The sequence below is a fragment of the Aspergillus stella-maris genome (assembly GCF_047715825.1).
Source record: "Aspergillus stella-maris strain CBS 113639 unplaced genomic scaffold BDV14scaffold_60, whole genome shotgun sequence".
NCBI lineage: Eukaryota > Fungi > Ascomycota > Eurotiomycetes > Eurotiales > Aspergillaceae > Aspergillus > Aspergillus stella-maris.
In genome coordinates, this window is record NW_027396854.1 from 17675 (window position 1) to 40087 (window position 22413).

General features: G+C 51.3%; 10 protein-coding genes across 10 annotated transcripts; 5 read left to right on the forward strand and 5 right to left on the reverse strand.

Annotated features, from left to right (window-relative positions):
• Nucleotides 1-217: 217 nt before the first annotated feature.
• Nucleotides 218-2439, forward strand: BDV14DRAFT_210967 (MDR family MFS transporter; the record flags this gene model as incomplete). The annotated part of the gene is made up of 4 exons (XM_073776002.1): nt 218-320; nt 761-1671; nt 1729-2202; nt 2290-2439. The coding sequence occupies 4 exons, from the start codon at nt 218-220 to the stop codon at nt 2437-2439; spliced, it is 1638 nt and encodes a 545-aa protein (XP_073624669.1).
• A 160-nt stretch (nt 2440-2599) lies between these two features.
• BDV14DRAFT_179804 (MDR family NADP-dependent oxidoreductase) lies at nt 2600-3877 on the reverse strand. Its single transcript, XM_073769811.1, has 4 exons — nt 3136-3877; nt 3013-3082; nt 2906-2960; nt 2600-2846 (listed from the first exon to the last, which is right to left on the reverse strand). The coding sequence occupies exons 1-4, from the start codon at nt 3824-3826 to the stop codon at nt 2616-2618; spliced, it is 1047 nt and encodes a 348-aa protein (XP_073624670.1). The 5' UTR covers nt 3827-3877; the 3' UTR covers nt 2600-2615.
• A 580-nt stretch (nt 3878-4457) lies between these two features.
• BDV14DRAFT_179805 (uncharacterized protein) lies at nt 4458-5102 on the forward strand. Its single transcript, XM_073769812.1, has one exon. It carries the CDS (start codon nt 4706-4708, stop codon nt 4946-4948), a length of 243 nt encoding a protein of 80 aa, XP_073624671.1. The 5' UTR covers nt 4458-4705; the 3' UTR covers nt 4949-5102.
• Nucleotides 5103-5243: 141 nt separating this feature from the next.
• Nucleotides 5244-6550, forward strand: BDV14DRAFT_179808 (NAD(P)H-quinone oxidoreductase). Its single transcript, XM_073769813.1, has 3 exons — nt 5244-5370; nt 5427-5785; nt 5849-6550. Exons 1-3 carry the CDS (start codon nt 5340-5342, stop codon nt 6470-6472), a joined length of 1014 nt encoding a protein of 337 aa, XP_073624672.1. The 5' UTR covers nt 5244-5339; the 3' UTR covers nt 6473-6550.
• A 1043-nt stretch (nt 6551-7593) lies between these two features.
• Nucleotides 7594-9010, forward strand: akr1 (putative aldehyde reductase (AKR1)). Its single transcript, XM_073765851.1, has 4 exons — nt 7594-7800; nt 7849-8035; nt 8084-8500; nt 8552-9010. The coding sequence occupies exons 1-4, from the start codon at nt 7754-7756 to the stop codon at nt 8903-8905; spliced, it is 1005 nt and encodes a 334-aa protein (XP_073624673.1). The 5' UTR covers nt 7594-7753; the 3' UTR covers nt 8906-9010.
• Nucleotides 9011-11595: 2585 nt separating this feature from the next.
• Nucleotides 11596-13451, forward strand: BDV14DRAFT_179813 (DUF3431 domain-containing protein). The gene is made up of 4 exons (XM_073769814.1): nt 11596-11886; nt 11955-12096; nt 12219-12809; nt 12866-13451. Exons 1-4 carry the CDS (start codon nt 11754-11756, stop codon nt 13008-13010), a joined length of 1011 nt encoding a protein of 336 aa, XP_073624674.1. The 5' UTR covers nt 11596-11753; the 3' UTR covers nt 13011-13451.
• A 141-nt stretch (nt 13452-13592) lies between these two features.
• Nucleotides 13593-15195, reverse strand: BDV14DRAFT_203457 (putative GPI-anchored cell wall protein Pst1; the record flags this gene model as incomplete). Its single annotated transcript, XM_073774286.1, has 3 exons — nt 13593-14625; nt 14706-15075; nt 15129-15195. The coding sequence occupies 3 exons, from the start codon at nt 15193-15195 to the stop codon at nt 13593-13595; spliced, it is 1470 nt and encodes a 489-aa protein (XP_073624675.1).
• Nucleotides 15196-15801: 606 nt separating this feature from the next.
• On the reverse strand, nt 15802-18664 carry BDV14DRAFT_203458 (ankyrin repeat domain-containing protein; the record flags this gene model as incomplete). The annotated part of the gene is made up of 4 exons (XM_073774287.1): nt 15802-17230; nt 17283-18116; nt 18172-18489; nt 18555-18664. 4 exons carry the CDS (start codon nt 18662-18664, stop codon nt 15802-15804), a joined length of 2691 nt encoding a protein of 896 aa, XP_073624676.1.
• Nucleotides 18665-19073: 409 nt separating this feature from the next.
• On the reverse strand, nt 19074-21150 carry BDV14DRAFT_119435 (uncharacterized protein). The gene is made up of 6 exons (XM_073765852.1): nt 20820-21150; nt 20365-20759; nt 19626-20316; nt 19470-19579; nt 19323-19422; nt 19074-19272 (listed from the first exon to the last, which is right to left on the reverse strand). Exons 1-6 carry the CDS (start codon nt 21049-21051, stop codon nt 19112-19114), a joined length of 1689 nt encoding a protein of 562 aa, XP_073624677.1. The 5' UTR covers nt 21052-21150; the 3' UTR covers nt 19074-19111.
• On the reverse strand, nt 20875-22195 carry BDV14DRAFT_179822 (uncharacterized protein). The gene has a single exon (XM_073769815.1). It carries the CDS (start codon nt 21637-21639, stop codon nt 21250-21252), a length of 390 nt encoding a protein of 129 aa, XP_073624678.1. The 5' UTR covers nt 21640-22195; the 3' UTR covers nt 20875-21249.
• Between the last annotated feature and the right edge of the window lie 218 nt (nt 22196-22413).

The following is a 22413-nucleotide window of genomic DNA, read 5'->3' on the forward strand; positions in this document are numbered from 1 at the left end:
ACTGAACATGAAAATATGCAAATGGCTCTTGGGCAGCCAGGCACTTGGTCGTAGATACGGTGTGCATTGTGGCGACATCTACTTAACAGATCTTGTCGTCAACCCTACAAACCTCACACCAGCCATGTCTCGTGACGTTGTCGGCCTATTAGATATTGCTCTGCCAGGTCGTCACTTACGATAAATAAGAGCGGGCAAGGTTGATGGAATATGAGATATGTCTTATGGAATCTCAGGTCAAGATGTACCTTGTATTCACCAGATGCTGGCATTCACCCGAGCCACTACTAGACTAGAGTCGCCATGCACCCGGACGCTAGGTAGGTAACCCGTAAGAGGGACCATACCGCGCTGCCGTGGGAGGGTCAATCCCCACCAATCCTGAGCCTTATTCTGCTGCTCTCCAATCAAAATACATAAATTGTCAGATCCCTGTCACTGTTTCTATTCAAACTTGTATGATTGGCTATGACACCAGATGAGCGAACATGACTCATGCTTAGCATGCAGGCCACTTTCCGCATCGGGACCGTCATCTACAAGCCCTGGCAAGGGTCTGGCGAGAGAATATAAGGCTATACGCGCATCCCTTTCATCAATTTAGGGACAACCACGATTTTGTCCATCTGACCCAGTATTACTGTCACCATGGCAGACGCTCTACATACCGAAAAGGATCCCGAAAGGCCCGTTAACACACCTCACTCCCTTACCACCGAGCCGTCCCCTTCAACTGCAGCAAACGATAGACTATCGTCAGCCAACGAGCCCTCATCCGAACCGCAATACCCCGGACCCATCAAACTATCATGTATTCTCCTCGGCCTCAACCTATCCATGTTCCTCGTCGGTCTCGACAACACAATCCTCTCCTCCGCCATCCCATTAATCACAGACCGGTTCCAAGCCCTCTCTGATGTAGGGTGGTACGCCTCCTCGTACCTTCTTACAAACTGCGCATTCCAACTGTTCTGGGGGAAGTTATATACATTTCACGTCGTGAAATGGGTATACCTATCCGCTCTATTCCTCTTCGAACTCGGCTCGCTTATCTGTGCCGTTTCACCCTCTTCAACGGCACTGATTATCGGAAGAGCCATTGCTGGCGTTGGAGCCGGAGGCGTAACGAATGGATCTTTCCTACTCATTGCGCATTCTGTTCCTCCAAGAAAACGACCGACATTCGTCGGGCTACTAGGGAGCATGTACGGTCTCGCTGCAATAGCAGGCCCATTAATGGGCGGTGCATTCACTGATAACTCCTCGTTGACATGGAGATGGTGCTTCTATATCAACCTCCCGCTGGGAATTGTCCCAACCCTCGTCATTATTTTTCTCATTCCGGGCTTTGCAGGGAGTACCAACAAACAATCTGGCTTCCTGAATCAGGTTAAGCGGATGGATGTCCCTGGGACACTTTGTCTCTTACCTGGTGTTGTTTGTCTTCTACTGGCATTACAGTGGGGTGGAACCAAATATGACTGGGGTAATGGGCGGATCATTGCGCTTTTCGTCCTGGCTGGTGTTCTTTTGGCCAGTTTTACGGTGATCCAGTATATCTCCGGCGACAGAGCGACTGTTCCACCCCGTGTCTTTGGAAACAGGAATGTTTGGGGCGCGGCATTGTTTGGGTCTGGTGTTACGGCTGGGTTCTTTTTGATGCTTTACTACGTACGCCTTACTTTTCCATCTCCCTCAAGCCCATGCTAATAAGGTTGGCTGTGGTAGATCCCAATCTGGTTCCAAGCCATAAAATCCGCATCCGCGATTCGGTCTGGGGTCATGAATCTCCCTATGGTGTTATCCTACGTCTTTTCCAGCCTTTCAGGCGGGTACTTGACAAGTTTACTGGGGTACTACGTTCCCTTCGCCTACGCAACCGTGCTCTTCATGGCGACTGGGTCCGGTCTCATTTCCACATTCACAGTTGACTCAGGTTCAAGTCAGTGGATAGGCTACCAATTCCTCCTCGGCGCTGGTGTCGGTTTGGGATTACAAACTGCCTTCGCAGCGCCTCAGTGCGCTTTGCCGTTGGATGATATAGCGATTGGGATGGCGATTGTTATGTTTCTTGAAAACCTTAGTGCTGCGGTATTCGTGAGCGTGGGGCAGAATGTCTTCTCTAACCAACTTGCATCTAATATTCGGCATTTTGCGCCCTCTGTTGATGCGGGGAGTTTACTTAAGGGTGGAGCGCTGGAGGTTAAAAATGTTGTTGCTGAGACTGGGGGTGGGGACGGGGGTGTTTATGATTTGGTTTTAGTGGCGTATAATAGGGCTTTGACGGAGACGTTTTATGTTTGTGTGGGGGTTTCTTGTGTTGCTGTTTTGGGGGTGGTTGTTTTGGAGTGGGTTGACGTTAGGAAGGGAAGGGAGGGTGATGGTTCAGAGCGGAAGGAGAAGGGGGAGGGGAATGATGAAGGGAGTCAACAGGTTTGAGGCTTCGGGGGGTTGTTTTGACACTGTCCGCTGTGGAGCAATCTTAGCGATCTTGGTTCTCTTTTCTGAGCATTAATGGTAGGTTTAGACTTTATTAATCATTTCTTTCTTCTTGAAAATGTCTATTGGTATATATATAACCATGTACAGTCGTCCCTTCCTACAACAGGCTTCTCCTACTGCACAATCTTGGTACACAGCTTCCCCGTGTTCGCACCCTCAAACAACTTCATCCAGACATTAGGAACCTCCTCGAACTTGGCCTCAACAACAGTCTGCATCGATTCGTCGACAACAATCTTGCCCTGCTGCCAAGCCTGGCTGAGCTCGGCAACGACGTCGCCGAACTTGTGGATGTAGTCGAGGACAATGAAACCGCGGACCTGGATGCGCATGGAGACGATTTCCTGCGTCGTGTTAGTTCGTGTTCAAGTGGGGGAATTGGGGGGTGTGAGGGGTTGCGCACGAAGAAGTTCTTGATGCCGACGGGGTCGGTGGTGTTGTAGTTTGAGATGGCGCCGCTGGGGATTATTAGTTTCGTTGTTTGGGTAATGGGGGATGTAAGGGACGTACCAAGCTGCGATACGTCCGTAACGCTTCATGCGGGTGAGCATAAAGTCGAGCATGTCTCCGCCGACGTTGTCTGCATCCGTTAGTAACAGTTCAGCAGTCGGATGTAAAAAATGAATATCGTACCGAAGTAAACCTCCACGAATCCCTCAGTAGCCTTGGTAAGATCCTCCTTAAAAGAGTCCTTCTTGTAGTTGATGCAGACATCCGCACCGAGCTTCTCAACCCAGCGGCACTTGTCGTCGGTACCGGCAATACCAATAACACGCTTGCAGCCCAGGATCTTTTTGGCGATCTGGACTACCATGCTTCCGGTGGCACCGGCGGCACCGGAAACAACGACGGTGTCGTCCTTGCCAGCACCCGCAACCTCCTTGATACCATAGTACGCGGTCAGACCGGTAAGACCGAAGGCACCCAGGAAGTGTCCAAGATCCAGTCCCTCGATGGGCTTAACAACCTGGAGACCCTTGATCTCGTGAATCGAAAGTTCGGACCACTTTGTAGGCGCAAGGACGAGGGATCCAACAGCCAACTCCTTCTCGTTGCCGGACTGGACGACCTCGGCGAGAGCAAAAGAGGCCATAGGGGTTCCCTCCTCGACGGGAGGAGCGTAGAGACGCTCGGGGTCGGCGTCGGGGACGATCCATGTTCTTTGCGCGGGGTCATTGGAGAGCATGAGGGTCTTAACGAGGGCTTGCGAGGCGGTAGGGGCGGGGATGTCGGCGGTTGTGAGCTTGAAGGTTGGGTTGGAGCCCGTCACGGTGGGCATGTCCGTGGGCTTGGAGTTGAGGAGCCATTGGCGGGTGGAAGGCATTCTGGCGGTTTGGTGGTGTTATTTCTGGGAGGAAACGTTGCGAATATCGACAGGGATGCAATAATAGTTCTAGAATGCTTCTGGTTAGGGAGTTTGAAGCTTTATAGGATCCAGACTGCCGGGCCAGCCGAGCAACCGGACTGGAGTCGGTGACATCAATGTCCGAGGATCCACCAACGGTTAGAAAGTGTCCGAGATTTGTAAGGTGGTCCACTTGTTAGAGAACATCGTGAGGCGAATTTGCTTCATTTTGAAGATATACAGTGTATCTGTCGAAATGTAGAGAATCCTTGTATGTCCCATGTATAGATGTTGTACTATAGCTTGTATGCGTCTGGGTTGCTAGTGCTGACATGAACCGCTCCTGCAGGATTGTGGCCAGCTAGTGTGGGGGCGGCTCCAGGTCTCCGAAGTATAAGCTTGGGCTTCACCAGAACATATAAACGTTGAATTACCTATTTCCTGGTATGAGATGGGACCAATTCATCTTGTCAAACTGTTACAGAGCTCGTAGCGGTGATGTTTTTTCGTCAGGGGCCTCCCCTCCTCCAGCAAGGCGATCTTCGCACGCTAACGCCGTCTAGTCTCTCATTTAGCTGCGCGAGTCATGACTCGAACGCAGCCATTTCCTCATCCGCAGCGGTCTCAAGCTGGCAATCTTGTTAGATTGTCATCTGGAAGGGAGTCTTCGAAAGGTTGCTGGCAGCGTCCCGCATAGATCGTTTGTCTGACTGGGCTGATAACAACAACCCCCACTTCAGATTTATCAGCACCTGGAAAGTGAATTGTTATTTCAAAGAGCGAGCTTCATGATTCGTGCATGATTCAACACAGCCTGCCTCCAGCCCGATCAACCCACGATGATTTCACTCCCGTAGGATGGCGGAACCGGTGGATTCGCTAAGCGGAGCTTGTATTTTATCTTTCTCCAATTCCGGCGGATCCAGTAGTAGAATCTTTTTGGCAATTGCATGCTTGCTTTGTACTGCCAGGAAGACTCGCGCGGCCCGGGGTCGTGATGTGGGTGGGTATTTGAAGGGAGAAATCAAATCCGTGATTGAATTGGCTATAACCTTGCCAGTCCCCGGTCAATTGCTCAAGAAAAATCGCTTCTCTAGGTAGATCGTCTCATCGGCAGAAACGCAGTTGAGCTCCAAATGGTTCGTCAAGCAGGGGGCTCGATTTGAGTCTGGGGTGGTTTGAAAGTGGCCATCTTGGCACAGTTGCTCAACTGTAACATAGTATATTAGTAAAATTGAGGCCTTTAATCGTCGACAACATGTTAAGTACCTTATGAATCTCTTGGTGTTATATAGTATTTAGAAGAAGATCATGGCGGGGAGATTTGCAGAACCCCACCTGCTTATCAATCATCTTATCGCTCAACGATATCGTCATCCTTCACTTTCCTTCCGAAGCTTCCTGTTCCTCAAGCAAGTCAATATTTTCTCTCTTCGCTCTCAATTTCCCTCGTCTTGCATCTCACTCACTCTAGAAGCAGATTATCACAACAATGTCTGTCCCTGAAACCATGCGGGCAATCGGTACGTCCCCGCTCTACCCCTCACCAAAAACAAACCCTCACTAAAGAAAACCACAGCCATCAAGAATGGCAAAGGTCCGGCCGATGCTCTCTTTGTCGAGGACACACCCACCCCCAAGCCCGCCGCCTCGCAAGCCCTCGTCAAGATCAAGGCCTTCGGTTTGAACCGCATGGACCTCCTCCAGCGCGAAGGAATGTACCCTGTCCCTCCGCAAGCCCCATCAACGCTCGGTGTCGAGTTCTCCGGTACCGTTGCGGCGCTCGGTGAGGGAGGTACGGAAGACTTCAAGGTCGGCGATGAGGTCTTTGGTCTTGCTTATGGTGGTGCCTACGCTGAGTACATTGCTGTTGCGACGGGGATGCTCATTCACAAGCCTAAGGAGTTGTCGTGGGAGGAGGCGGCTGGTATTCCTGAGGTACGCTCTCATATTCCTTCCATTTTCCTTGACTGTGATAATGACGAGTTTGTTTTGTGGTAGACATGGATAACAGCAACCCAAGCGCTACACCTCGTCGGCGCATTCAAGGCCGGAAACTCTGTCCTCTGGCACGCCGGTGCCTCCTCCGTCTCTATCGCCGGGATCCAACTTGCTAAGGCAGCCGGTGCATCTGCAATCTACGTCACCGCGGGCTCGGATGAAAAGATCTCTTTCTGCGTCGACAAGCTCGGCGCCACAGCGGGATTCAACTACCGCACGCAGAACTGGGCGGATGAGCTTTCTAAGGCTACAGATGGAAAGGGCGTTGATATCATTGTTGATTATATCGGTGCTGGGTACTTCCAGGATAACCTTAAGTCTGCGGCTTTGGATGGACGCATTGTGAACCTTGCTTTCTTGGGTGGTGTTAAGGTTCAGGGGGAGGTTGATATTTCGTACTTCCTCCGTAAGAGAGTGAGGTATGAGGGAAGTACCCTGCGGAGTCGGGATGAGGGATACCAAAGGAAGTTGAGGGATATGGTTGTTGAGAATGCGCTTGATAAGCTGAAGTCTGGAGACTTCAAGGTGTTTGTTGAGAAGGTTTTCAAGTTTGAGGATGTCATTGAGGCCCATAAGCTCATGGAGAGTAACCAGACAAAGGGGAAGATTATCTGTACCATTTAGATAAATACTGTATATAATCAGCTACAATAAATATACACGAAGCGGTGAAAAATTCGAGCTGTGCTTATCCCTCAGCAACCCTCAGGAACCAATATATCTCGGTGCTCTTCAGCGGGATTCTTGAAGTAGCACTAGCACAAATGCTTTGAACTGGCACGCGGTCGACATAACCCTCCTTGATCGGGGTTCCTTGCTGGCAAAAGCAATGGTGTACCCCGAGTAATCTTTTGCACTTGCAAGTTGTACCAGTAGGAGTGAATGGCATAATAAAGCCGAATATGCTGCAATAGGTGACGTGCACAGGCCAGCAAGACACGCCCAGCCGGTCCCTCGGCACAAGGTGACCGAGATCGCGTCCCTACTCTGGTGGCACAAGCTCGTTATTTTCCCGACCCGAGAATCCAGACTCAACAGCGAGGCGCTAACAGGACGAGCACTGTACCCCTGCACGGGAGTAAATTAGGCAAAAGACGTGATCCAGCCAACCACCAGAGGGCTATTCTTACCCAACAGATCATCATTCATTGTGTACAATGTAGGCAACCCCAACCAAGGCTTAACCCTCGACAAACCTTCCCGAACCTTCTCCCATCCAGCCCGCTTGGAGTTACCCGAGAACGCGGGGTGGGCGAGACTCGAGTCCTGGACCCAAAGAGGGGCTCGTGGGATGGAAATCAACCGAAGCGTGTCCACAGTTTCAGCAGGTGCAACCGCAGAGGGCGGCCGAAAGCGACATAATTAACCGCAGGTCGGGGATGCGCCGATAGAAACCGAGGGGCTGATTTGCTGAGTGGAATTATCCGTGGGGGACGCTCATGAGTGGTGAGTGGTGGCCGTGCGGGACAATTTCCCCGGTAGACCCCACGGAGGAATGTCTACCGATTGATGTCATAGCTTTTTACTGTGTGTAGAGGTCAGCCAAAGGCATTTTCTATAGAGTAGAGCACAAATCTTAGCATAATCAGAAGAAAGAGATGGTAGGAGAGTGCTCAGTAGACATTGTTGTTGTAGGTCTGCCCCACCGAGGGGTAAGAAGGAGGGATCGGATGGCGCGGGGAGAGAACGGACCAAGAGGACACAAGGTTCCTGGCACCTCATGGATGGCACAATCACGTTACTCAGGTTACGTTGAGACAAACCCCACCGGAGCTGCTCTGCGCGTCCATTTATTTCCCCTCCATCCCCTCTTCTCTGTCCTGTCTTGTCTTGTCTTGTCTTCATCTCTCATTCCATCCATTCTCCCGTTGACTCTTCTATCCATACATCCATCTATCCATCACAATGTCTCTCGGCAAGAAGGTTACTCTCAACTCCGGTGCCCAGATCCCGTAAGTATTTCATGCAATTGCTACTGAACCCTCACTAACACCCCCCAGCCAGCTGGGATTCGGTACCTGGCAGTCCGCCCCCGGTCAGGTCGGCGAGGCCGTCTACCAGGCCCTGAAGGCCGGCTACCGTCACCTTGACTTGGCCACCATCTACCAGAACCAGCGCGAGGTCGCCGAGGGCATCAAGCGCGCCTACAAGGACGTCCCCGGCCTCAAGCGTGAGGACATCTTCATCGTACGTTCAGAACACCACAATTGAAGAGCCAAGACTAACAGCATACAGACATCCAAGCTCTGGAACACCCAGCATGACCCCGCTGTTGTCGAGAAGGCCCTTGACGAGTGTCTTGCTGAGCTCGAGCTTGACTACCTCGACCTGTACCTCGTTCACTGGCCCGTTGCCTTCAAGACCGGCGACAACTACTTCCCTCTCGAGGAGAGCAGCACCCACCCCGACGGCGACGTCCTGATCGAGGACAACATCTCCATTGTTGACACCTGGAAGGCCGTCACTAAGCTCCCCAAGTCCAAGGCCCGCGCCGTCGGTGTCTCCAACCACACCATCGAGCACCTCGAGGCCATCATCAACGCCACCGGTGTCGTCCCCGCCGCCAACCAGATCGAGCGTCACCCCGTTCTACAGAGCAACGAGCTCATCGACTACGCTGCCAAGAAGGGCATTCACATCACTGCTTACTCTGTATGTTCTGCACTCATCATATCTTCGCAGCAATGCTAACGCAAATGCTAGGCCTTCGGCAACAACCAATACAACATCCCCCTCCTCGTCGCCCACCCCGACGTCAAGGCCGTCGCCGAGGAAGCCTCCTCCCGCCTCGGCAAGACCGTCACCCCCGCCCAGGTTATCCTCAACTGGTCCCAGGTTGGCGGCCACTCCGTCATCCCCAAGTCCGTCACTGCCAGCCGTATCGCCGAGAACTTCCAAGAGGTCGAGCTCACCCCCGAGGAAGTCGAGAAGGTCTCCAAGCTCGGCCAGAACCGCCGCCGCTACAACACTCCCTACGTCGCTAACAAGCCCCGCTGGAACATCAACATCTTTGGCGAGGAGGACGAGAAGCCTGCTGATCACAAGGTTATTGTTTAGATTAGGATGGACATGTGCTGGTCACGTTGATTATGAGTGATGTAGTTATGTAAATATGATTTGTCTGGATTGGACTGGATATATAAAATGGATAGAAGGTTCAGCCATACTTGTGCTCGTATATGGCAGTTAGGCCTGTAGACCCTTGTAGTAGCATCCTCAAAACATTTCAATCATTTCCCCCTCACTGACCGTTTGGAAGCAGTTGCGTGGAAGTTCATACTGGATTTAAGGCATCCAGTCTGTTCAAAGTTTGAAAGCAACATTACCACCCCATCATCCGAGTACTACTGGTTTCGAATAACCCTTCATGATATCACGAGTCATGTCATTCATATCCTCCAGCGTCCATTAGGATACCTTGTACTCCGTGCAGGTCATACTACGACATCGACCTAGTCAGGTACCTAGGAAAGCAGATCACCAGCAATATTTAGGAGGTAGATGATCCCAATATGAATCCCATTGATAAGGAATGTCACAGTTAATCTTTACCATATTAATTGTGTTCCAGGCCTATACCTCAACAACCCACCCCATATACCAAACGCCTACTTCTACAGAATCTGCACGCCCTTCATCCGACTTCCAAACCAGCCCGATCCAGATCCCAACGGCAATGAGAACGGCAACGGTAACAACTGTCCCTGGTCCATTCACACCATATCCGATCCATCGCCCCCAAAAAGTAAACCTATAATTTTACCACCCCCTCCCCGCGCTCCTCCTCTCCCCTCCAAAAAGGCCGATACGTCCTCCTCTCCCCATCGGGCCACCCAAACCCCGTGGACATAACCGATGAACCGGCTCTTACTCGTCTATCGACACCAAAACCGCCTAGTTGGTGGGGGGAGGAGGAGGAAAAGGAGAAGGGTAAAGAGCCACCCAACGCGCGGTACTTTCGTAAGCGGATCCAGGAACGAGATGGTGTCTGTGTTATTACGGGGGAGCGGGGACCACCGGGGGAGGAATTTGGACCGTTGAAGGCGACGCATGTTTTTCCTGTTGCGATGAGGAAGGTTTGGGAGAGGAATGGGTGGAATAGGTGGATTCGAGTTGAACATGAAAATAAACATGGAGATGGAGACAAAGACCATGGTCAACTCATAGGACCGAGTAAACTGTTCTCGCCGCAGCATGGGTTACTGCTGGGGTTGAATATGGAGATTATGTTTGTGGCTATCTTGGTTACTGTTGATCCGGACGTATGCTTTGTTATCACCACCTACCTTCCATGTGGCAGTGAGATTCGATGCTTTCTGGTACATACCTGACTACCTGAAACACTCAACCTGACTGCCACACACCTACCACGGGAGGATTACCGAACAGTCACCTTATGTTAAGACTCGCTCAACTTAGGCGGGAAGACATTGAGCCCGAGGTGCACAGACTATACGAACCCAGACCGCGTGAGCGATGAGTGTCTGCGCTGGCACTTTCATCAATCAATCCTTACAGCTGTTCGAGGGACCGGCGAGCCAGCCTGGAATGAGGACGTGGTGTACCAGGATCTCAAATACTTCGGGGACTTTGAAGAGGATGTCAAGGATAAAGAGCGCGAGAGAGTCAAGGGGGTTCTGGAGTGGGGGATGGCGAATCGGTTGGAGAAGTTTGAGACCATGGCCTAACGACGCTGTTTTTCTTTGTTGACTATGAGCAGCCGGTCTGATCAAGGGTGTGTCTGAACCGCTTTTGCTGCGCTCTTTAACGATGGGCCTCGTTTGATGTAGTTTATACTTGCAGGTAAATAGCCAGCTGCAATATATCGATAGCTTGACAAGCGCTCAAGGATATACCCTGCTATTCCAACGGTGGCACAGGGGCAAGACGCTGGTTAGCTAGTTTATGTATATCCCTCGGATAAGATCGCCAGCGCAAAATCAGGAGCCAACATTTGAGCATTCCCTTGCATCCTTCGTCGTATATATTTGTGTGGTCAAGGGCTTGCGTACCCTGCAGATTATCGTCGAGAACTATATATAGCCGGGATAGGAAAGTGACCACGTGCCTGGATTTATGGGCTCTTATAAGGCTGTCATAACAGGGAACTAATATAAAAAGGACATTATATAACGGAGAACATCCGTGGACACGATATGGACCTTAAGAGCCTTGATACAAGGCTGAACGTTGGTGAAATCCTAGCCTTGTTGTGAAACCGGCCGGTTCTCCAAGAAATCACCAGGGCGGATTCTGGGCCTTTGGAGCGTAGATCGCTTGTGGTCGCCCTTGCTAGTGCGCAACAAGGACATTTAACACTTTGATATGGAGACTCATGAAACTGTGGCTTGCAATTGTATTGTATGTTTTACAATTCTAATGAATAGTTCTTGCCACTGAGACATTTAATATCGAGATAACAGCTTAAGCAGTTGAAGCTCAGCTGAAGAGGATCGGAGAAGATTCTAAATAAAGCCACTCAACGCCCAGATCGCCAGTCTTGCACTAGTCTTGTAGGGGTATAGTCTACTAGCCCCGTGTCCAATGATTGTCTGTACTTATAACAGCTGCGGGTCAACCACAGCTGTAATTGGTGGCTGCATGCCAAGCACTCGTGATTCGCCCCTTTTATTGCTCCATCCCTGCCGAGACCCAAAGAGCGCAGTTGCTTACGTACGTCCGGCGCAGAGGTCCAAGAGTCCCAGTTTGGTTAGCCACTCCACGACCTGGTCTTCGCCCATTTTCATCCTCACCTCGCCCATGTATCAATTATCGCTGTCATAACTCCTCCTGTTCGTCTCTATCCTCCAGCCTGTCGCTCCCCGAGTCGCTCGCCCCCTCTTATCACGCCAATCGACGCGCCTGACCTCTCCTGCCCCGCGGAGAGGTTCGTCCTACGCACGTAATGGCCAAGCGGCGCCTCTTTCGTTGGCCAGCCCCCCGAACCACGGGCTTAACATTCCTGGCTCTGGTGCTGAGTTGCTTGACGATATTTTTATACGGCGGGGGTGAATTGCCCAAGACGCCGAGTCAACGAGGTTTGTTTGCGCAATCTGGAGTTAGGCAGATGGGACAAGTAATACTGACGTCGACGACCGCACCGCAGAACAAGAAAGCCTCCACGACTCGGTCATCCGCCAACTCGCTGAGATCACGGCGTCATATAGCAATGCGAGCCAGATAGGGCTGGTATTAGCAGCTACACAAGCAGACGACCTTCAATGGTTACTGGACTACTGCAAAGAGCGGTTCGTCATCCCATCTCGTTCCCAGCCGAACACGCAAGCACAGACGCAACGGCCGCAACCTGCCCCGAGCCCAAGCCCAAGCCCAAGTCCCAATGCTAACTCGTATTTTGCTCGTGCTACAGCGGCCCCAGCACAGTCCCCTTCATCTACAGCACAGACGAAGAAAAGCCCGACGAGCGCCTCCTCATCCCCCGCACCACCCGCGGCCGCGAAGCAACCGCCTACCTCTCCTACATCATCGACCACTACGACAACCTCCCACCTTATTCGATATTCATCCATTCCAACATAAACCAATGGCACAACGACCTCTTCGGCCCCTTTACATCACCTGCGCTGCGCAATCTGCGCCTCGAAGCCGTCGACGCAATGGGCTACGTCAACCTCCGATGCCAACATGACCCCGGCTGCCCGACAAGCGTGCACCCGTGGTCCCCCACGCAAATCGACATCGATAAGAATGATATCCGCGCGTTCTTTCCCGAGGTATACCAGACTATTTTGGGCGTCGAGGCGAACCAGGTCCCCGAGCACATCGGGAATGTCTGCTGCGGACAGTTTGCTGTTTCGCGGGAGAGGATCATGGCCCGTCCAGTAACGGATTACGAGCGCATGCTCAAGTGGGCGGCTGAGACACAACGAACAGATAGTTTCGGTGTCGGCTGGGTTTACGAGAAGATTTGGCATATTATTTTTGGGATGGAGGTTATATAGTACGTCCCTCAACGCTCCCATCCCTGCGTCCGCTTTATATTAACAGGTATATCAGTTGCCCCCGCTACGAGCAATGCCGCTGCGACGTTTACGGATGGTGCGGACCGCTGGCAGGCACCGGCGAGACACTGCAGGCAGTGCGCGCGCCCGCCGTGCCCGGAGCCGGAGTCGGTGCCGGCACTGGCGCCGGCGCCTCATAAAAAAAGAATCTACGTACCTGCTTTACTCACTGCATCTTACCTACGTAATATAGACGATTGACGGACACTTTTCTCTTTTTGTTTTTCTTGTTCTTTTTTGATTAGTTTGAATTCCCCTCTTTGCTGCTTGTCTTTCTTGCTTGGTTCTTTCTTGGTTTGGGGCTGCCACGTTGGTTCAATTGGCTTGGCTTGGCGGCTGTTGACTGCACTTTTCTGTACAGTATTCATCATGAGCGAGTCGATGCGATGCTTGCGGTTCGAGGTTGGAGGACAGAATGTGACTCTGATGTCCACGATGGAAGTTGGTTGGTTGATTACGAATGGATTTGGTTATACCCGGGGCATTATTCATTGTTACTCGTTAGGTAGATGGCGATGGCGATGGCGAAACCCTCATGTTTTTTGGCTGTTCTACGTTTGAATAGATTGGATAACGAACACTCTCATTCTCATGCAGATGGTATTCGTACTCATGCTTCTTAGGTGGTATCATTCGTATAATCATCAAATCACAATCACAATCGCAGTTCCGCAGGGCATAGATAGGTGAGCAATGCGACCCTCATCGGCCTCATCAACTTCTCACTCAGTATCGTCACCCCTCCTCACAACCCCCGTCTCCTGCGGTCCAACCTGCTTCTCAGCCTCGGAATCACCACCGGCATTTCCTGTATTCTCCCCCCTCAGCGGCCGCTGATGACTCGCGCCCTCGAACCCGCCATCAAGCTCAAAGACATCACCGGGACTAAGCACCCTCTCCCCCGTCCGCTGATCCTTTATCCTCGAAACACCGGAGACTTCATGCACGTCGCCGCTGTCGAGCATGGGCACGTCGGATTCAGAGGGTTGCCGCTGCGCACCTGGTCTTGTGCCTGTTTCTGCTGGGATTGCGCTGAGGAAAAGGCTATCACTTTGGTTGTTATCGACGCCGCGGGGGTTATTTGTTCCTGGGATCAGGGCTGTCGGCATCGGCATTGAGGATGCGGTTGCCGAGCCGGCTGTTAGTGAGGATGGTAGTGTCGAGGATGTATTTGCGTTTGTGGATGTTGGTGAGGTTGTGGTAGGGGCTGTTGAGGTTGATAGAGGGCGGCGAGGAATAGCTAATGTCGCAGCATCGTTTGGATTCGGTGCAGTCGATGTCGGACTCGTCGATTGACTTGGTTTCTTCTCTTCATCTCCGTTGCCTCGAGATGCTGCAAGGACAGCAGCCGCAGCACCAGTTGAGGCACCGGCTCCCAAGGCTTCAAGATTGGCGCGGTTCTTTCTCCTCTCGCGAAGGAACAACCAGATCAATATAAGGAAGATGAGAACACCAACGACGACACCAATGACGATTCCCGCTATCGCGCCACCGCTTAGACCGCCGCCGTCATCTGAGTTTGTGGCGTCAGTCTCTGTGCTTGTTGGGGAGGATTTACTGGTTGAGGTGGAAGTACTTGTTGATGTGCTTGTGGGCGAAGGCGTCGCGCTCGTCGTCTGGCACGTATACGAGCTTTGAAAGACCTGACTCTCTGAGCTTGTGGAGTTAAGGGAGTCAAGTGCTGAACATCCTGCTGAGCCCGTTGAAACGACGTCTGATTCGCCGCCGACGCGCTCGAGGTTTTCGAAGGAGAGGCTTGTCTTTGTCAGTTCACGGTTCCCCAGACGACCAAGAAGGATAGAGCAAGAGAGGAGGGGGAAAGGGAAACGACATACGTATTAAACCCGCCATTCAAATGCATCCCGCCCCTAATCTGTTCCAAATCATCCATGCGCAAATCAACAAGCGCATTATTCCCCTGCACCGTTAAATCACCATTAACCCCCGCCAGCCCACTCAATCCGAGTCTCGTAAGCGCTTCATTCCCTGTAACACTGACGGAGCCGCCGATATTCTCAATATCAGGGATTGTTATCCCGACGAGACTCGTGTCTTCAATGACCAGGTTCTCGCTGATTTGCTCCAACCCGTCGAGGTTAAGTGTTCCTTGGGCAGAGGGCGATATTGTTACGCTGCCAGAGATATCATTGCAGTCGTTGAAGGCGGAGTCCGCGTCAGACTGGGAAGTTATTGTGACGGAAGAACCTGGAGAGCATCAGAGCGGGGAGATACGGTAGGTAGGGCTGGGATCGGCATACAGGATTGGGCTGCTACGCGCCGGGTGGCTGATAAGCCGAGGGCGAGGTAGAGTAATACGCGTGCCATAGGTTGGAGATTTTCTGGTCTCTGTATGACATGAGGAAAGCCAAAAGAAGAAAGAAGATCGCAACTAAGCGTCGGAAGACAACATGGTGCAGAGAGCAGGCAATTGGAGAAGCAATGATGTCCGAGGGTCCCCGGGCTCTTTAATGCCCTGAACCTGAACGGACGGGACTAAGGGTCTAGCTTGCTTGGCCTGCGTATGGGCCATTCGGTGGTCCGTCATAATTCTCCTGATGGAGCTCTGTTTCGCGTGGGAAAAGTCTTATCTTGCGGTCGTCGATGTATCAACCATTCAAAAGAACGAAATTGCCCCAGTGCACTGTGACTGGTACAATGATTGCTGTCTAAAAGAGGTGGGACTGAATAAGATCAAGAAACGCCAAGTACAAGCACTGCGGCACTGCCTCACTGACCCACCGCATCGCAGAAGCACAAATAACAGAACCAGCCACTCCCAGCTCAGAGCTCCATCCCACGGGGTAAGGAAAGTGCGATCTGAGTCGTGCCTTCCCGATTCGCGCTATTTATATCCGGACCCTGACAGCAAACTCCGCTAATTCCAGGCATCAAAATTTCCGACACCCCGAACCTGGTCATGAATACGGTTACCTAGCCATTATTCAGCTCGCGTTCAGCCAGCCCTGTGGCTTCTGGCCAATTGACGTCTGTGGCGATCATCTTGTCTTTCGATTCTGCACCGTTGAGGAATCCATCGTCGGAGATAGTGCTTGTTTCGTAAAGGATGCCTGTTTGGTCTCCGCCCGGGAGGGTAGGGTTGGTCTTTGCACAGCCCTCAAATTTCATAGTATCTTGAGCTTCTGCATTGTTATCTTGCAGCAGTGTGGCGAAGCTTGGATTCGATGGGACGTTTTCCAAGTCAAGCTCGGTGTGATCCTTGAGGAGATTCACGACGTCCAGGTGCTCTCCAGTAATTGCCCATAGAAGCGCCGTGCGACTGCTGTTGTCTTTGCTGTCTGCATCCGCGCCGGCATCGAGAAGACACTCGACCACATTTCTATGGCCGAATCTGGCCGCTAAGGATAGTGGTGTTTGTCCCCTTGTATCTCTAGACTCTTTACCCGCACCATGACAGAGAAGAAGCTCGACAACATCGCGATGTCCGTTCTTGGCTGCCCAGGCTAATGGCGTCTGAAGTTCGGCATCCCACGAGTCGATTGAAAGCCCAGTTGACAAGAGTCGACGGACTAGGTTTGTATGCCCATCGCCCGCAACCCAGGACAGGGGAGTTCTTCCAAGAGAATCTCTAATGTCCAGTCGATGTCCTCTGCATTCCAGGAGGTACATGGTCTCATCAAGTCCAAAGTGAGCTGCAAGATGTAGTCCGTCGAGGTGCTTTGGGGCTGGCCAGGCTTTGTCCTCGAGAAGGACTTGGGCTGAGCACGACACTTTGTTTCCATTGTCGAGGAAGTTCAACACTAGTTCCTCGTCCAGCCATTTGACTGGCCCATGCCGACCCCAATTCTGCGCTGCGTACCGGTAGAGTGGATATTGCTCAAGAAGCTCAACATGTCTGTCGTCATTCTGCGTTCCGTCAAGTGCACTATAGTACTGCTCGAAGAAATTGAACGACAGGTACGTCACGCAGGTAGCTGCGATGTTTTGTTGAGCGTCAGGAAACCACTCCATCCATGTCCGTTCAAAGTACTCCTGTGCTGTATAATGAACCAATCTGATGATATTGCTTTGTTCATCGACAATGACCAAGCCAGCACAAACCGATACGATATCTTCAACGTCGGAGACATTCGACTCATCCAAGTAAGGCTGTCCAATCTCCACAGCTAAAGCATGCTGCAGTTCTCGCGTAGTCAGAGGGCCAGCGCAAGTGATCCATGCCAATACTTGCTTTGCCATTTCTCGTTGATCGGTAACTTGCCCCTGGATGCGTTCCATAGCGGTCTGGTATGCTGAATCGTAAGGATTGGAGCCACTTGGTAGGCTTTTCAAGGCCGTTTGAACTGCTTTCTGCGACCTCTTTCCAACCAACGAATCTAGGTGTAGCTTGGCGAGTAGAAACCTGGTCGCATGGCTTAGTACTTCGGGGGCATCTGTGATAGCACTTAACTCACATTCCACCCACCGCCTTTGATACTTCGGCTATTATCTCGCACTGAAGCTCCTTGTTTCGGGCGACGAATGACGGAAGTCTCGAGAGTTGACTGCGTAGGTATCTCCACACGTCTTCCATTGTCGCGCGAATCTCAAGGGAAGGGCAGCTTTCGAATGCGGCGATGGTATCAGGAATGTACCTCGAGGTCGCAAGAAAATTGACGTTGTACTGGTCTTGGAGGGAGTGGATTGCAGCAAGCAGTGACTCGCGAGCAATGCTCTCGCACTCATCTAGAGCATCGACCACGATGAACACCCGAGACAGCTGGGCGGACATGGCCTGCAAGAATTGTAAAAGCTCATTCACCGAGGGCTGAATCTTCTTGTTGCGCGATCGCGAGTATGCATTCCTCACACAATCCGGGATTGACGAGTCCCGCTGGACGAGCTGCCGTACTAAGCTGGCTAGCAAATCTCGGAATGTCTGCGTGGGTCGTCTGCGAAAACTGCAGTAGAGATATGCGATACCGATATTGTTGAGAAGCACAAACTCCTGCTCAAGATAGTCAATTATCATGGAGACCATGATGGTCTTCCCAGCTCCTGGTATTCCTGGACAGAACAGGGTCGCTTTATCCTTCTCCAACCAGTCTCGAAACAGGCTTGCCCCTAACAACCACTGCCCACTTCCTTGCTGATGCTGATTCAGAAAGTCGTTCTGTTGTGCCGCAAAGTTGTTCGGACATAGCCAGTCGAGGATCTTGTCGTACTCTTCGTCCGCTTGATAATGCTTGATCGCAGCGATCCCGTCTCTTGAGCGAGCTGTTGTCTCGTACACGACAAGATTTGTTTGACTTAGCTCATATTAGTACCATCTCACGGCGACGGTCTGGAACTATCGAAACTCACAGGTTAAGCTTCCCGATAAACAGGTTAAAAATAGCAACCTGACTCCGAATACGCTGTTCATAACTCTGTATGTCCTTCGGATCCCACTTCAGCCGCTGCCATACATGCCTCGAGAAGGAACCGAGACCACGCGTCGTATTTGGATCCGTCGAGTCTCGATGAAGACTCCCAAATCTTGCGAGAACACTGTGGAATTCGTGCAGGACTTCGTAGCAGGAGCGGGATATGTCACCAAGCTGCTGTTTTTGTGACTTATTTAGCACGGCATCGGGGTCGATATCCTCGATATCGCGCAGGACGTTCGAAAGAGCTTTGCAGCTAAAAGGAGCACGCTTGGTAAGCCAAGAAAGTCAAAGGGAGATAGAAATGGCGGGCTGAGTTACCTTTCAGTCGTACCTTTGAACTGCACGGGTGCATAAGCAAATCGTCTGCGTATTTCGTTTGCGAACAGAACGATGGAGAGGAAGTCTCCTGCGCCATATCCGAAACTCATATTGAACCTATTGGTAAACGCTTTGAGTATAATATGTACTGTATACAAGGTTATACAATAGTGAGGCCACAGAGGCTTGAGATAGCTTGGTGATGGCTTAGAGGTGTGTCCATAGTACGAAGGATGAAAGGGTGAACCTGTTGGGATCCTATGGCGCCAATTATGGCAGGAGCATCCTAGAAGAGGCTGGAATGGTCTTTGATCGGAATGGAAGCCTTCAACGGTCACGCGTTGAATCAAAACCCGTTTAATCCCGGGCATATCAAGGGAAAGTCAGGGCAGCCAGTGGGTCTGGCAGTTGTATGTTGAGCAAGTTGACCCATCATCATTGTTGTATTCTATATATCTGTAGTAATGGCGTAAATGCATGAAAATCATGACATAAGGGGTATATATTTATAAGTCATTGCGAGAAAGCTGTTCCGGATATAGGACGGAGATATCGTGTCAGTAGCGCGGGCTCCATGTATCGAGGGTGTGGAGCTCATTCCACTCGGTCTCTAGCTGGCTAATGATCCATGCGGTCGGCCATCCGATCTTTTTGTGCACGAACTCGAGGAATTCGAATGACCCTCGATGCTCCGCAGGGTGCCGCAAGGAAAATCCATCTGAACGGAGTTAGTGTCGGGATTTGTCAGGAACATAACGAGCACCGTACATCGATGTAATAGATGGCAGCCCATGAAATATGCGTTGATTACCGTTTCGTTCGATCTTGGCAATCCAATTACGTTGATTAAGTGGTAAGAAATCGTTTGCTTCGAACTGTTAGCTTGCATCATGCAAAAGACAAGAACATGCTAACCTCCTCTATACGTCTTAGTCGAGCTCTCTCATAATCGCAAACAATACCATGGTGCCCGTTTGATGTTGCCAATAGGATCCGAGCTGTATGATAATATTGCAAGCCGACGACTGCTCGGTCAGCTTTTGCTACTTAATCGGGTCTGTTGGGGCACACCTGCGGGCGGCGATACCAGCCAAAGCTCAGGGAAAGGTTTACCCTCGGCAACATTGGCTTCTTGGTATTTCAGAGGCTGCCAGCTTATGGGTTTCTCGCGATACCATTGCTCAACACAATCTGACAAATATTGCCAATCGCTGTCGTCGAAGCTATATGTTGGCGCATTCCGAAGTGAAATAATCTTTGCGCATAGAAATATTATTCTATTGGCGTACGCCGTATCATCTCTGCGTCGAAAAACGGTCGAGTGTTCATAATTCTCCAGGTTTAATTGCATTGGCTGGTATTCAACAAGGCAAGCGTAGATAGCCTGCCGCAGGAACTGCCAGCTGATGGCTTCTGCCAGCCCACCAGATGATGCTGACTTTGACATGGTGTTGAGAAGCCGCGTAGAACCTAGCCAGTGACACTTTTCATCAGTGGAGTATTCCAGCTCTTCGTACATGCGTAGAATCACGACGGTTATCAATAGATTATCATCATATGACTCCTCTGCCTTGGACAATGCCTGAATGAGTAGCTCGACGCACTGACTGTGGTATTCCGATGCTTCCCAGTCATTCGACCCAGACATGATCGCTGAATGCCTTGCGGATAGCGCCAGGATCGCTTTCAGAACCATTGGAACCAAGAGTGCTCTCCGAGGAACCTCTGTAGAGAAATGGGAGTGCGAATCGCAGATGTCAAACTAAGAAGTCAGTGTAATCAATTTTGTGGGTAGGTGCATAAAACCTACCCTGGGTGAAAGGGTTTGAATAAATGAGCGGAGGAGCGAGGCCTCACGCGTGGTCATGGACGATGCAGAACCTTGGCTTGGACTCAGGGAGTGGAATGAAGGCGAAAATTCCGCCCAGGTGCTGATAGAGGGCAACGGAGACGGGCCACTTGCAGGCTTCGGCGATATGCTGATAGAGGATATCGTTCGTCGATCGCCTGGGCTTGAACCGGCCAATTGTGCAATAAGATGTCCATGGTTACTGGGTCTAGAGATATCCTCGCGGGGACTAGGTGTACTGGGCAGAAGGCTTTGCTGCACCGTCGAGATCACTTGAGAGGGGGGCGGACGATCTCCAAAACTGTCAGGCGCAACATCTGAGTCCGGGTCTTCGGCAGATTCTTCAATAAACACCACTGCGAGAAAGAATATCAGTGAATGTCAGAATGACATAACAGACAGTGATAGTTTCATACAAGATTGGGGAACCTTCACCCAGGGTTGTCGGTCATCCCATGCCAATTCGAACTTGGATGCCGTTCCCTGGCTCTTCTGGTATACATGGCGGACAGTTTTGAAACGGAAGGGCGGGTCAAGCCGACACGCTCGGGATAATCGAGAGCATTCATTGCAAGAGGATGCTCCTTCAGCGACAGTACATTTAATATGGCGAAGACGACAACGCTCACATCCCCTACCGATTCGCATTGCAGGCAGGGTATTGGGCGTCGAGCGCGGGAAAGTGGATCAAAGATGGCGAGCTACATCGGCGGACTGAAGTTGCCTATCAAGAAGGATGCACTGGAGCTGAGAAAAGAGAGCCTTCAAGGAATAGAAACCGATGATGCATGAAAGAAAAATGCCTGCCAGAAGGAGCAAGAAGGAAAGTTGGCTTGGTCTGGAGAACTAACAGAGAATGGGCAGTTTCCCCCGCAATCCCCCGGAGTGCTGATTCAGCAGCCGTTCCCACCCCCTGATTGGTGCCCTCATGACTCGGACACTCTCCGACGCCCAGCGACAACCATCGCATTGAACTGCAGATCTGGCCTGGGCGTTGACGTTGCATCTCACTTGGCCTGCTACACGACTATTGGTCTGAATGTTTGTCGTGACGCTGCCTCGTGATGTTGAGCTCGTCGCATGTTGAGACCAAACCATGGGCGGTATCAGCTGTCGCAAGGGTGCCAGACAGGTGACCTCAGTCCAGAGAGAAGGAACCAGCAAGGCATATAATGTGTGTTGACCGCTAACTTGTCTTTTTCGTCGCGCAGATCGGCTTTTGAATTGGAGGACCATACTCGCTCCACACCGCAGGCTGTACGGCGGAGGATGCAAGAGCCTACTCGGCAGCTGTAAGGGATCCGCAACTCGAAGAGTCTAGACCAAGAATTTGGTCAAGAACAGATGTTCGAGAAGCACGGGCATGTTGCATGAGTGTTATTGTCCTGACGATGAGGGAGATCGCCTTAGTCCAGACACTCCCGTGTGTAACGAACTCTCATAATGAAGCGTTACGCTGTGCAGGTTCGATCAAATCAGATGTCTGTTGGTAGGAGAAATGTGCTGGACATGATACCCAGGAGTAGGTTGTTCATTATGCCGATCGAGTGGTAGGACAGCGTTCTGATAGAGTACTGAGCAGCATCGACAGGTATTCTCGACAGTACGTCACGAGGAGAAGAAGTAGATAGGGTACGCGCTGTGCAAGTTCTCACGGGTTGTGCGCAAAGCGACAAATATATATGTTCCGTGCGGAGAGCGGAAGGCCAAGCATCTTCATAGCGGGAGGTACCAGGACACCAGCAGGCCTTGCCGAAATATTGAGCATGCATCGAACTGTTATATACCAGGAATTCCTAGACGTGTAATCTGGGAAATTGTGGTTAAATAAGGGACCTTTTTAAGTGAGTCTTCTCCATACGGAGAATGTTTCCCGAGAATCAGGCCATACTTTGCGGGGAGAGTGCGGGTCGCAGTAATGAGGGCCAAGGCCAAGGACAAGGAATACTAATCCCGTAAAGTATGTGTGTCTAGTATAATACTCTCAGAAGAGCTGTACAGAGTAGTTCA

Coding starts and splice junctions, on each gene's coding strand:
- BDV14DRAFT_179804 (XM_073769811.1), bottom strand. CDS start 3,826: ATGCCTTCCACCCGCCAATGGCTCCTCAACTCCAAGCCCACGGACATG. Junction 2,961..3,012: donor TACGGACGTATCGCAGCTTG/GTACGTCCCTTA, acceptor AATAATCCCCAG/CGGCGCCATCTCAAACTACA. Junction 2,847..2,905: donor TCGGCATCAAGAACTTCTTC/GTGCGCAACCCC, acceptor AACACGACGCAG/GAAATCGTCTCCATGCGCAT.
- BDV14DRAFT_179805 (XM_073769812.1), top strand. CDS start 4,706: ATGGCGGAACCGGTGGATTCGCTAAGCGGAGCTTGTATTTTATCTTTC.
- BDV14DRAFT_179808 (XM_073769813.1), top strand. CDS start 5,340: ATGTCTGTCCCTGAAACCATGCGGGCAATCG. Junction 5,371..5,426: donor TGAAACCATGCGGGCAATCG/GTACGTCCCCGC, acceptor AGAAAACCACAG/CCATCAAGAATGGCAAAGGT. Junction 5,786..5,848: donor AGGCGGCTGGTATTCCTGAG/GTACGCTCTCAT, acceptor GTTTTGTGGTAG/ACATGGATAACAGCAACCCA.
- akr1 (XM_073765851.1), top strand. CDS start 7,754: ATGTCTCTCGGCAAGAAGGTTACTCTCAACTCCGGTGCCCAGATCCC. Junction 8,036..8,083: donor AGCGTGAGGACATCTTCATC/GTACGTTCAGAA, acceptor AACAGCATACAG/ACATCCAAGCTCTGGAACAC. Junction 8,501..8,551: donor TTCACATCACTGCTTACTCT/GTATGTTCTGCA, acceptor CGCAAATGCTAG/GCCTTCGGCAACAACCAATA.
- BDV14DRAFT_119435 (XM_073765852.1), bottom strand. CDS start 21,051: ATGCGAATCGGTAGGGGATGTGAGCGTTGTCGTCTTCGCCATATTAAA. Junction 19,580..19,625: donor GCTGGTATCGCCGCCCGCAG/GTGTGCCCCAAC, acceptor CTGACCGAGCAG/TCGTCGGCTTGCAATATTAT. Junction 19,423..19,469: donor GACTAAGACGTATAGAGGAG/GTTAGCATGTTC, acceptor AACAGTTCGAAG/CAAACGATTTCTTACCACTT.
- BDV14DRAFT_179813 (XM_073769814.1), top strand. CDS start 11,754: ATGGCCAAGCGGCGCCTCTTTCGTTGGCCAGCCCCCCGAACCACGGGC. Junction 11,887..11,954: donor CAAGACGCCGAGTCAACGAG/GTTTGTTTGCGC, acceptor ACCGCACCGCAG/AACAAGAAAGCCTCCACGAC. Junction 12,810..12,865: donor TTTGGGATGGAGGTTATATA/GTACGTCCCTCA, acceptor CAGGTATATCAG/TTGCCCCCGCTACGAGCAAT.
- BDV14DRAFT_179822 (XM_073769815.1), bottom strand. CDS start 21,639: ATGGTCCTCCAATTCAAAAGCCGATCTGCGCGACGAAAAAGACAAGTT.